At 28.7% G+C, this 13,201-nt stretch overlaps 1 protein-coding gene across 4 annotated transcripts in view; it reads left to right on the forward strand.

The window, feature by feature from the left end:
• The window catches only part of LOC100203680 (acyl-coenzyme A synthetase ACSM3, mitochondrial), a 91,704-nt gene extending 81,602 nt beyond the window's left edge, over positions 1 to 10,102 (forward strand). For 2 of the 4 annotated variants that reach the window (XR_010640094.1, XR_010640093.1), the window contains exon 16: positions 9,561 to 9,866. Coding sequence is in view for 2 of the 4 variants with exons in the window: in XM_065803560.1 (XP_065659632.1) it covers positions 9,561 to 9,653 (93 nt within the window). In the remaining 2 variants the exon portion in view is untranslated. Of the gene's footprint in view, positions 1 to 9,216; positions 9,260 to 9,560 lie in introns of those variants that run through there. The other 2 variants (XM_065803560.1, XM_065803561.1) reach the window with 2 other exon arrangements.
• Positions 10,103 to 13,201: the final 3,099 nt, after the last annotated feature.

Raw genomic sequence — 13,201 nt, forward strand, 5'->3', positions numbered from 1 at the left:
AAGACTGGAATGGCAATATGTTCCTCAGAAATATGACCAACTAGAATGGGGATATGTTTCTCAGTGATTAAGGCTTTACTGCTAGTCGTTAATGCACTAAAAGTTGAATTTTTTTGGCCATCAAAGAAATTTGATTTTGAGTCTTCTATACACATAGCTAACTTTATTTTCTTTGATTATATTGGTCTAAGCAGTTGTTTTTGGTGGCTTACCTTGGGTTGGTTTATGATTTACTATCTTTATAATTTTGAAATCTGAAAGCAGACAGTAGCAAGTACAGCTTGAGTAACATCAGGAACATATCTGTCACATTATTACTATCTAGTTTTCAGAAATCTGACTGATCGTCGTCAACATTGCTATTAATCATTAATTCCTTATCACCAGAACTGACCAGCATCAGAATTAATACTGATGATCTTATACTACTTTGAGGTTCTCTTAAATGCTGCATAATTAGTATATAATAGTATATTAATATATTATAGTAGTCTTTAATTCACCTTTTCACCTTTTATGGTTCTGCTGCTCTACTTTCTGCTGCACCCACTTCACACTGCACCCACTACTTTCTGTTGAACAAATAAATAGTGCTGCATGACTTCCTTAACAGTTTGAAGCTTATAAGTAAGTTCATATCTTATGCCATAGACAGGACAAGTCAGCTGCACTTTCGTAACAGCTGTAGTTTGCAACAAAGAATTAATTTTTGTAAAATAATATAAAATTAATTTAAATTAACAATCTGCAATAAAGACTTCTAAAAAAAAAATATTTAAATTAAATAAACATAAATATATTGATTATTCAGCAAATTTTGTTAGTCTCAATCTTCAAATAAAATAAAGAAATATGGTGTTTACTTTAAGGTCTTTTAGTGTAAAGGCAAATGAAATTCAAAACTTCTTTTTCCATTTTATTGTTCATCAGCAACAATTTATCACTATTAAAAGTCAATTTTTTTTCTAATGGCCTTACTTTATAGTAGGTTTATAAATCAGGTAGATGACATCATAAACCAGAAAAAACACAGTAACCTAAATTTAACAATCAGAAAAAACACAGCATCCTAAATTTAATTTGAAAATTATTTTTAAAGTCAAAAGAAACTAAATAGAATTTGTTATAAATTATTTTAGGTTTTTATTTTTCATTAAAAGTTATTATAATTTTAATGATTTTAAACGGAAAATAGTTATTGTTGATTTAAATTAACTCTAAGTTTCATAATTTTTAATTTGGTTCTTTTTAAATAATCCTTGTCCGTAAAGAATACAAGTTACAATAGTTTTTATTTGAAAGTTTGAAACATAATTCATGAATTTTGAAAGTATAACACCATATATTCATATTTAGTTGGTATGTTTCTTGCATAAATATTTATTTTTAGTTGGTATGGCTCTGATATAAGTATTTATTTTTAGTTGGTATATTTCTGACATAAGCTTTTATTTTTAGTTGGTATGATTCTGACATAAGTATTTATTTTTAGTTGGTATGATTTTAAAGTTATAAGATTGTACAATGAAGAAATCCATTTATCAACTACTTTATAAAGCTTAATATAGCAATATATTAATTATTGAAATACCAAATTACTCTAATATTATAAAATTAAAACTATCAACATTATTGTTTAATTGATGACCTCATCAATGATTTCAACTTGATAACCTCACCATTATTGTCTAATTGCAATAGTAGTTTTTTCTTTATAATACCAACATTCTCTACTATTTCTTGTACAGTAATAAAGTATGTACCGCCTGATCCTAGTTTGAGTTTTTCAAGCTGCTTCTCTAAAGGATCAGTTTCAAATCTTCCAAGCAAAGCATATTTATGGACTAGAGAAAGAGAGATTTGATACACAGATTTTAACTATATAGATTTTTAAAATTATCTTTGATTATTTAGAATTATTTGTGAAACATTTTAAATGACTTTTTGAGAAGAATATATTTGCTTAGTATGTTTCCAAATGTTAACAGTTTTTGAAGATTAAAATAACCAAAAGAGCAAGTAACAGATTAATTTGGATCACACATACTGCACAAAGGCTATGAACATATAAATAATTCTTCAAAATTCAATTTTTATTGAAAGCAAAGAAATAGTATGATCAACATCTTTTAACTTTAGACAATATTTTAAAGCACACTTTTTTTTGCAAAATACTTTCAGACAAGTGCAACATCTACCAATTTCAATTAGTTTAGAGAATTCAGACAGATCATTTAATTCTAATTAATGCAATGCTACAATGTGAGACCATTTGTCACCTTTTTTTTCTTATTTAAAAAAAAGAAGTTCCTGAGCTATTTCAGTTATCCAATTATTAGAAATAATTTTTAAAAGGTACGTGAAGTCATATAAAAGATATATATTATCTTTTGTTATGGTACGTCATCTGTCTTTTCTTGAAATTTGCCTTGTTATCATCACAAACTAGACCAGCTGTTGATTTTAAGTTTTTTTTACTGATTTTAAAAGTGAGTTAGTTTGCTCAAATCGAAAGTTATGCCTAATGTCTGATAAGTTAAAAATAACCTTTACTAGATATATATCCTTGTGAATAGATTTCACATTTGATGCCTTATGTTTAATGTTGTAATTCTAGGATGTTCAAAGTCTTCTCTAATGCAATTGTATGTACCACAATTTAACTCAATTGATTTAATTATTTTTTTAACAAGAGGTATGTCAACTTTAAAGAATAACAATGACTAACAACTTTAAGAGGTAAACAGATTCTATCTGTTGACCAGCCTCACATTCTTTCTTCATCTATTAGGCTGGCTCAGATGTATTTATAATACATTGTTTCCAGTTTAGGATGACAATTACTGAATCTTCTTGACTCAATGCATGGGTTTTGCTTGAGTCTCTGTTTTTATGATTAGGCAACTCATTCTATTATCTCCTAATGAGGGTACAGCTCCAAAACTCAGTTTTATGGTTCTGAGGCGTGAGAGCTGGTAGTCAGGTTTCCTGATCTCTGTGGTAGCTCTCAGAGAGGCTGATTCCATCAACATATTGCTCATGGATGGTGTCCCTGTTCGTAATTTTGGTGTGCATTGTCCAATGATTATCTTTTTCCAGATAATTCCGGATATTTTTCTAAACTTTTGGTTTTTCCAGATATTCAAAATGTTTTCCATACATACAAGTTTAGGTATATGTTTTTGTAATAAATTTGTTTTTTATGCTTTTTCACTCATTACTCATACAAAAATTAAGAAAGTTTGAAAAAAAAATGAAAACAACTCAGCTAAAAGCAAAATTAAGAGGAATATAAGGGAATATATATTCCAGATTTTTTACCCAAACAATTTTCCGGATTTTTAAAATATGACCAAGATGATCTATGATTGTCAGCCAACATTTAGAGCCTTTTGTTACAGCTTAGGGTTTATTAATAATAATGAGGCAATTGCTTGGACTATTAAATAGTGTACTAAGTACTATCTATGCTTTGAGTCAAGTTCTTTAACAAATTTAAAAATGACTACCAAAGTAGGAAGTACCAAAAACTATAAAACACAAAAAACCATTGTCATCACCAAGTTCTCTAAACCTATCATTCACTAATATTTGTGGTCTTCGAAGTAACTTTTCTTCTATTGAGTCTTGTCTCTTGCAAAGTTCACCAGACCTACTTGCTCATTGTAGAGCTAATTTAAGTTTGGCTGTCTCATCCTGTGATCTTAGTGTTGATTATCTTCCATTAGTTTGTAAAGACTCCAATAGTCACATGCTTGGCCAAGACATTTACATTCATAAGAATTCACCCATTTGTGAGGAAACTAAGTTTTAATCCACAAGCTATTCTTTTATGTGCTTACGTTTAGCATCACTTCACTCTATCACCTTTCACTTTGTGAAAGGTGATAGAGTGAAGTGGTGCTTTATCTTTCATCCATTCGCTCTCCTTCATCTCAACGCTGCACACTTTTCGATGTTATTTCGATCAAATTGACCAAGATCTCTTTCTTTATCCTTCAGCCAATATCTTTGTTGTTGGTGACTTTAATGCTCATCACACTGAATGGCTTGGCTTTAGTGTCAGTGACTCTGCAGGCATTAAGGCGCACAACTTTTGCCTTTCTCAATCTCTAACTCAAATAGTCAACTTTCCAACTCGCTTTCCAGACAATTTGAATTATTAACCTTCTCTACTAAACTTATGTCTTGTTTCTGATCCTAGTCAGTGCTCAGTTTCTCCACATTTATCTTTTGGTGCTTCTGATCACAATTTGATAAAAGGATTCTTCTTCATCATTAGAACCCCTCTTGCAACTACCTTAAGGCTGACTGGGACTCTTTTCATGACTTTCTTCGTGATGGCCTTTGGTTAGAAATAATTTGTCTTCCTGTTGACAAATGTGCTTCTTACTTAACTTTTTGGATTCAGGCTGCCATGGAATCTTTTATTCCCACTAGACGATTCCAAGTCAAGCCTCACTCTTCTTCATGGTTTTCCTCACATTGTACTGCTACAATTTCCGATTCTCCAAAAAACAGATATCTATTTACTATTGCTAGAAACTATTGTAAAAAGGTTTTGTCTAATGTCAAAGCCCACTATTCTCAGGTCACAAAATCTCATATTTCATTTCAAAAAATAGACTCTAGTGACTTCTGGAGAATCTTTAACAGTATCTAATAGGGTGAATCTGATATTCTGCCTCTCTTGTATGGTTCAGATTTTGTCACCTTACCTATAGACAAAGATGAATTGTTTACTAAGAACTTTTCATCAATATCATCTCGATTCCACGTTGCGTTCTACCTGATATAGCTAACAAACAGGTTGATCTATTGCTTGACATTCGTATCACTCCAGCTTATGTATTTAAAGTGATTTCCTGCTTAGACTTTTCTACAGCTTGTGGTCAGGACAACATACCTCTTATATAAATAAATGGCACAAGCAATTATTTAAAAGTTTTTTCTTATTAACTTATCCGTTGACTCATGTTTTTTAAAACTGTAAAAAGTTCAAATGTACATCAAAGAGTACTACTATTATGAAGATTTTTATATGTACTTGTGCATAATTTCACCAAAGGATTATTGTTTTTAAAAACATTAAAAGTACATTAAAAATACACAGGTGTTATATTGGAAGCAAAATAATTATTGGCACAAAAATTTTATTTAGTATTTTTTTGAATTTTTGTGGAAAAAAAAAAATTTGGGTAAGTTTACGTCTAAAATTATATTTACATATGAAACACATAAGATATTTACATATGTAATGCATAATAAATATATATAACCCATGAGTTTTGATTAATTGAATAAAATTGATTAATTTATAGCAACATGCACATTGTAAAATGACATAAATGATTTCTCAAAGAAACTTTGTTGTGGGTTTGGTAAATAATGGTAAGACCTACAGAAAAGTTAATAAGCAGACTTGAATCCCTTTTTCGAACAGTCGGCAACATTATAAAAAAGTATCATTTGAATGGGACTACAACTGATATAGCAGAAAAAGGTCATAAAAGAAAAACATCTGCTGCCATTGATAGAAATATTATCTTACAAGTCATGCAAAACAGATTTGAAGCTGCTCAAAAGATTACAGACAAAGTTTTAAACAACCACAAAATCATGATTTCAGTTGAAACTATCAGAAATAGAATCTGAGAACAAGGATTTCGTGGTAGAGTCACTAAAAACCCTATCTAACTCTAAATCATATGAAGCAAAGATTATTATTTGCAAAAAAGTATGTTGACAAGACTATTGAGTTCTGAAAGAAAGTAATTTGGAGTGATGAATCCAAATTTAACCTGATCCCATCAGATGGACAGAAAAAAGTTTGGCGAAAACAAGGCGAAGCATACAAATTGAGTTGCATGATATGGACAGTAAAACATGGTGGTGAAAATGTCATGTGGTGGGGATTAATGGCATGGCGAGCTGGCAAATTGACTTTCATTGAATCAACAATGAACACCAATTCGTATATAGACATTTTAAAGCAAAATTTGAAGCCCTCTGCTTGGAAATAACCTCAACAAGACAATGATCCAAAACATTCTGCTATAGCAACAAAGGAATGTTTTCGAAAGAATGATATTAATGTGATAGAATGGCCTGCCCAGTCCCCTGACCTTAATCAGATTGAGCATTTGTGGAATATTTTTAACCGGAAAATTGGAGATCGAGCTTACAGAAGACAAAATGATCTAAAAGCAGTCATAGTTGATACATGGGAGAAAATAACTCCAGAAGAAACCAAATCTTCCTCGACATCTGCAAGCAGTTATTCTGGCAAAGGGTGGCTCTACTAAACATTAAAAAAGTAATTTTTTGTCAAAATTTGGAAATTTTTTTTTTTTTGAGCCATTATTTTTTTTGCAAGAAAATATTTGATGAATATAAGTACAGTTTGTTTTTCTACGTCATATGAACTAATATTTGACTATTTTTGAATACAATGCTTCAATATTTGAATATAATGATTCAATATATTGATAGTTTTTTCCCTTAATAACAAAAACGAACTACCGTTTTTTAATCATTTTATACGAATTTAAAAAAAAAAAATTTGTGCCATTTATTTTTTGCCTACTGTACATTCAAAACTATTTATCAAGTGCTTACCAGAGTCTTGTTTTCTAGCCTGCTGGAAAGCGGCATCTGTTATCCCTATTTTCAAAAACTCTGGAGGGCAATCTGACTTGTCTAACTACCACCCCATTTGTTTCTTCCTATCATAAGCAAGGTTTTTGGATCTTCAATTAAAAAACACTTAATTTCTCATAACGGGTGATGGCAAAAAAATGAGACTGCGTTTAAAAGGACATAACTCCTTTATTTTAAATGATTTTTTTTTAACTAAAAATGTATTAAGTAGAGAATTTTTCGAGCTTTCAAAACATATATTTAATTATCTTCTATTACTCCATTTCTACGAATATTATCGATTCGACCTTTTACCGATCCCAAATTGTGTTGTATGGCAGTAAAGTCGATCTTATTCAAACAATACTTTATTCTATTGCAAAGTTGATCAATAGTTTCTGCTTGCCAGTTGTTCTTGTATACTTCTATTTCAATTGAGACCAAAAGTCCTCAATAGGCCTGCATTCAGGTACGTTGGGAGGGTTGTCTTCCTTTTCAACAAAATTGATGTTACTTTGTCTGATATACTCCACTGCAGTTTTTTTGTGTAATGTGATGTTGCTAGGTCAGGCCAGAATATGTAATTGTCGTCTAGATGATTTGCTTTGATGAAAGAAACAAATATTGCTTGAGTGATTGCTTAGAAGGTACAAAAAAAGGTATAGAAATACCTTTAGCCGAAACGCAAATCCAGACGAACACTTTTTGCTCATATTTTTCAACTGGATCATATTTTACGCTTGGCGTTGTCAAAGCAGTGTTACTTGAGTAGAAATTTTGGTTTCCGTTAATGGTGCTATACTTCAAAGTGAAATAAGATTCATCATCAATTATCAAATCGTGATTTTTATATTTTTCGTATAATCGACTGCATCTAGTTCTTATTTTGCATTTTTGTGACTCTGTTCTTAATGGAATCTTTGTTTTTTTTTTTGCATTTAATATCTGTGTGTTTCTTCAATGTTTTGCATATAAAAGACTGATCGCACACAAATTTTCTAGCTCCTTGTCTTTGTGAGACGCCATCCTTGTGGTCAAACATGGCCTTCAGCTTGGTAATGTTCTTTTTCGTCATTTTTTTTGCGACTCGACCACCTCCTTTAACTCTTTGAGTTCCGATTCCATTTTCTGCGCGTTCAATTATACGGTATATGGTTGCTTTTGGTATTTTTTCTGCTTTAAAATGACAATAAGTGTAATATTTACCATTTTGCTTATTGTCCACATAAAATCCATACACACGTTCACGGAGAAGCTTTTGCTTAGATTTGTTTATTTTCATTTTAAATCGTTGAATTTTAATTACTTTTTTTTAATTTAAAACTAGAATAAATTTGCAATAAAATACATACAAAATATATATACAGCTAATGGTATTAGTACATGCAAATTTAAATTGAACGCAGTCTCATTTTTTTGTCATCACCCGTTATTTTATTTATTTTTTCCAAAACAAACAACTGTGCCAATGAAGAACTCTAACGATTGAATCAATACTTGGTACTCTGTTTTAATATTAAGTAATATGTCAAATCCATGAAAGCTCTAGTTTCCTGTGTTTGCTTTCACCAAACAATTGTATAACATCTTTTAATTTGAAAGCAGACATTGTCAAGTTGAGCATTTATAATTACTGCATGCGATCTTGAAGTAGTTATTGGGGAACCTGATGATTTTGGTATTAATCTTGGTTTTCAAGTATGAGAATAAAAAAAAATGAGAAAGGGAAACCCTTTTTCAAAATAAATTAGCACATTCTAATTCTATTATTTAAAAATAATTATAAATTGAAATAATAAAAAAAAAAAATATTTAAATTGAATAATGGTTGTAGTTGTCAAATGACAAAAGAAGTTTAAATTATAAATTTATTAAAAATGAAAACAATTTGAAATCGAAACCTGTTGGAAATTGAAACTCTATGTTCAGAAGACATTCTTGAAGACTAATATATTATGTTAATGATAATAATAATTAATATATTATGTTTATAATAATGATAATAATAATAATAGTTAATATATTATGTTAATAATAATAATAAATAATATATTATGTTAATAATAATAATAATTAATATATTATGTTAATAATAATATATTATGTTAATAATAATAATAATTAATATATTATGTTAATAATAATAATAATTAATATATAATGTTTGTATTTAAGAATGTCTTCTGAATATTTCTTTTCATAAATTCTTTAAGATACTAAAATTCAAGAGCGTATTCTAAACCAACTTTTGCCACTCGTTTGAACACACACTAGACCTTGTTTGTTTTGATTTAGCTTTTTTTTGACTTATTGTCACTACGTTTAAAAAAACTTTGAGAGAGATAAATTTAACACCGATCAAGCTCAATTCACCAAATTTCGCACAAAATATTAGTGTGTTGTAAAAGGGTATTTTCGTCAAAAGGTTAAACTAATCAGGTTATTGTAAAAAAGGTTAGATTAAACAGGTTGTTAATTCGTTGTTGTTAACAAAATCTTTTTTTGCTATAATTTTTTGTTGAAACGTATCCAACAGACCATTGCTTTTTACAAACAACGGTGTCTATTTTTATCTAGTATATTTTGTCTTGGTATGACTGACAACCACTTTTATTTTCTGGTATTCGGTATAGACGTAATGTTTTTTCTTTAGAACTTTTATCATAACTTCTTTTGCAATTTGTGATACAATAATTATGCCCCGTTACAAATTTAATTTAAATTAAAAATTTTGACTAATTAGTGCTGCCTTAAAATATTCGCCTCCAGATTTTGGCGTCATCCGCGCGATGAATAATTCTGTTAGAAAATACCCGATTCGTTATATTTATCTGTATATAGTGCTTAAATATTGCCAATATTTAAGTAACATACATAATTTTTGTTCATTTATATATATTTATTTATATTTATATATTTAGATTGAAATCGTTGAATCTTTACCAAAAACGATTAGTGGTAAAATCAGGAGAGTGGAATTAAGAAAAAGTGAAAATAAAAAATCAGAAGATTGAATAAAAATTTTGCTAGATCCGCAACCCAAGTTAATATACTAAAACATTTGGCTGAAAGCACTGGACATCAAAGTAAAATCTATCAATGCAAAATAAATCGATAGTAAAACAATATTAATCAATTACAATAATCCGATAATAAAACGATTTTAATCTATTACAATAATGCGATATAGAAATATGAAAAGATTTTCAACATTTAAAACTTACTGATTTAAGGTTCTTTAGTATATTCAAAGCTAACCCCCTCTCTTCCCCCGTCCCCCCTCTCTCTGCACCTAGTAACATGCGCGGTTGCCGGGTTTTGTGTCTTTATCTAATGAAAAAGTTTCCGAAAAATTGATGATTTTATATAAAACTGCAATTTAATGTATATTAAAATTGAGTAAAGTTTACATTACATTCGGTAATTGTTGTTTATTTACAAAATAAATAGAACTTGATGTTAATGATTTTTTTTATGACACGGTCGTCGATGTTTCTGTTTTTAGAAACAAGCAATATAATTTATTGTTAAACTTGAATTTAAACTAAATTTTTATTTTATTTTTATTACAAAAAACATCTACAGCTAAATGACACGTCTTTTTATTGACAATATACTATTAAAAAAGTTTCAAATCGATAAAAGTCTTTCGTAGATAAAGCGCATCAAAAAATGAAATTTTCATCGCATTGCACAGTGATTTAGAAACGCCTTAAATTTGGCCAATTTTTTTTGAGTAGCGCAATTTAAATAATGTTATAACGATTATTTTCTACAGTTTCTTATGATTCTTGCGGTTTAAAAAAGTAAGTACCGAAATAATAGATTTAAAGTTTAAATCAATGATTTTAATAAAATTAATAAAAAAAAGCTGTTTTCGGTCACTTTCAAACATAAATTAACGTTTAAATTAAACGTTACTTTATGTTTGAACGTGACCGAAGCTTTTTTTATCATTAAAATTTTATCATTATTAAATTTAATTTTCTCCCTAAAAACTTTTAATTTTCATTATATACAAAGATATTAGATAATTTTATCTTAATTTAACAAAATACTTGAAATATGTATATATCTTGTAAAAAATGCAATTTTAACATGTTTAAACTGATTTTTAAAGAGCTTAGACTTTTTACCTTTGAACTTTCTTCATGAAGCTAATTCTTTTTTAAAGTTAGTATCATTCTGTAAGAAACTAAAAAAGTTAGCTGCCCCAACTTTCCCCATTCTGAAATAATGGGGTTTTAAAAAGCCCTTTTATTAAAAAAATTAGCGACGTAAAAGCTAATTTGATGTAAATTACCTTTAATTTTTATGTTTTGAGAGTTCTTCCTGAACAAAACTTTTTAATATGAATATATATGTATGTGTGTATTTTTTGTTGTTGTTGTTGTTGTTGCAATTCACCTCCCCAAGGCCAAGAAGCCCACTACAAATGAGGAGGCTACATGTGCTTATAACCCTCTCCCAACTCTATAACTCCGAAACACGAACAGTGCCGCTGCGCGGAGAAACAAGCTGAGCGCGGTACAATATATATATATATATATATATATATATATATATATATATATATATATATATATATATATATATATATATATATATATATATATATATATATATATATATATATATATATATATATATATATATATATATATATATATATATATATATATATATATATATATATTCATGCAAAAGTTAATATAATTTTTGTTTCACTTAGGTATAAAATAGATGTTTACTAAACATCAACTTTATTTAGTTATTGAGGATAGAATTTAGATTGATAGAAATAAATTACGTCTAAATTTACCTTTTGATTAAATTTTTTTTACAAAAAAAGAAATATTCTCTACCCCTGGTCATATTTGATCTTTTTTTTAAAGATATTATGTTATAGTCTTCTTTCCTTGTCTACCTTTTTTACATCATAGTGAGAATTTTTAGCAATTTTGAATAAATATTTTCAAAAAAATTAATTTTGGCCTAATTTTAAGTTATTCCTCGTCACTGTGCATTGATGTGATCATTGCAACGTTTTGTGTATGGTGGGAACCAAACTTTAGAACTAAACATTGTTAACGAGGTTTTGTAAGTTTTTTCATCAATAAAGAAAAAAAGAAATTTGTGATATTGATATTTGTGAAGATTATTGCTGATGGGTGTAACTTTTTAAGGGCTTTTTATAACACGTGTCTATTTTAATACAATAGTAAAACTATTTGGTAGTTTCTAAGATTTAATAAATTTGGGGATAAAAATTGCGTTGTAAACCATTTTTCCCAAATCACTTGACCAGATAACATCATAATAATCATAACAAAACAATAGATATAATAAATCATAGCAAAACGATAGATAAATAAGATAAATCAGAACAAAACAATAGATAAAAAAGATAACATAAATCATAACGAAACGAACAAAATGACAAAAACCGACAAAATACTATTGTTCCATGACAGACAATTTTACAAAAACAAAAGATTTTTAAAACGCTTTTCACCTTCCCTGCCCTGCCTTCCTCTATGGAAACTATGTTGATTGACGTATAGTAAATTATATATTGTTAGATTACAAGATTGTACAAAATTCTTTCTAAAACTTTAGAGAGCATACACAAAAAAGTGATATTGGACGATTGTTACTAATGTTTGTAATGTCAACATCTTTTAATATTGGTATGACTTTTGCTATATTTAGTTGTTGAGTTCTTCCTGTTTTATTGAAATCGAAAATCCTAAAGAATATATCTTTTAAAATGTCTAATGAACTTATAATATACCATTACCATTAATATTACCGCGGCTTACTGCTTTATTTGGTTTGAAAATTTTAAAAGCATTTTCAAACTTTTCAAAAGAGTTTTGAAAGAAAACATAGGTCATTTAGCTTTATAAATTTTTTTAGCAAGATTTGGTACTATAGACAAAACATTTTGAACTTCCTTGGTCAACTATGAAGAAAGCCAAAAAAAAAGAAAAAAAGAAGGAGATACACAGGAAGTTGATCTGTCCTTAATTCAAAAATTAAATTTGAAGAGGAGGAGAGATATTCGACAATGTAACGGAGAAATTTTCATTTACAGCTGATATAATTCAAAGTTCTTATAATTTTTTGTTGTTGAACGCACAAATTACTGGAGTTTTACTTTGAAGTTGAGTTGCAAAAGCTTCATATGTAAATCTGAAAAAAAATACTGGTCCTGCGCCAAACTAGTCTCCTGCTCTCAAACTAGCTCAGTCAGTTTGAAAATATGAAAAGAGTTTAATGATGAGTTTGGTACTAAAATTCCAACTTCAACTCCAGCTTTGGTGGTGGAGTTGTTTCAACACCAAAGCATTTACATATAATTTTTAAGTCATTGCAGTTAAAAAGGCTGCCTAAAAAATAAGAACCTTTCCTTTCCTTTTAAACTGATATATACCTTGATATATTTGGAGTACACGGCAGAATTTTATAAACTATCAGTTTTTATAAAACAAGAATTGAACTAACAATAAGTGAGATGATCGTTTCTAAGTTCATCAAGTCGATTATAACCAACCAACCA

The sequence above is a fragment of the Hydra vulgaris genome, chromosome 08, assembly GCF_038396675.1.
Source record: "Hydra vulgaris chromosome 08, alternate assembly HydraT2T_AEP".
Taxonomy (NCBI): domain Eukaryota; kingdom Metazoa; phylum Cnidaria; class Hydrozoa; order Anthoathecata; family Hydridae; genus Hydra; species Hydra vulgaris.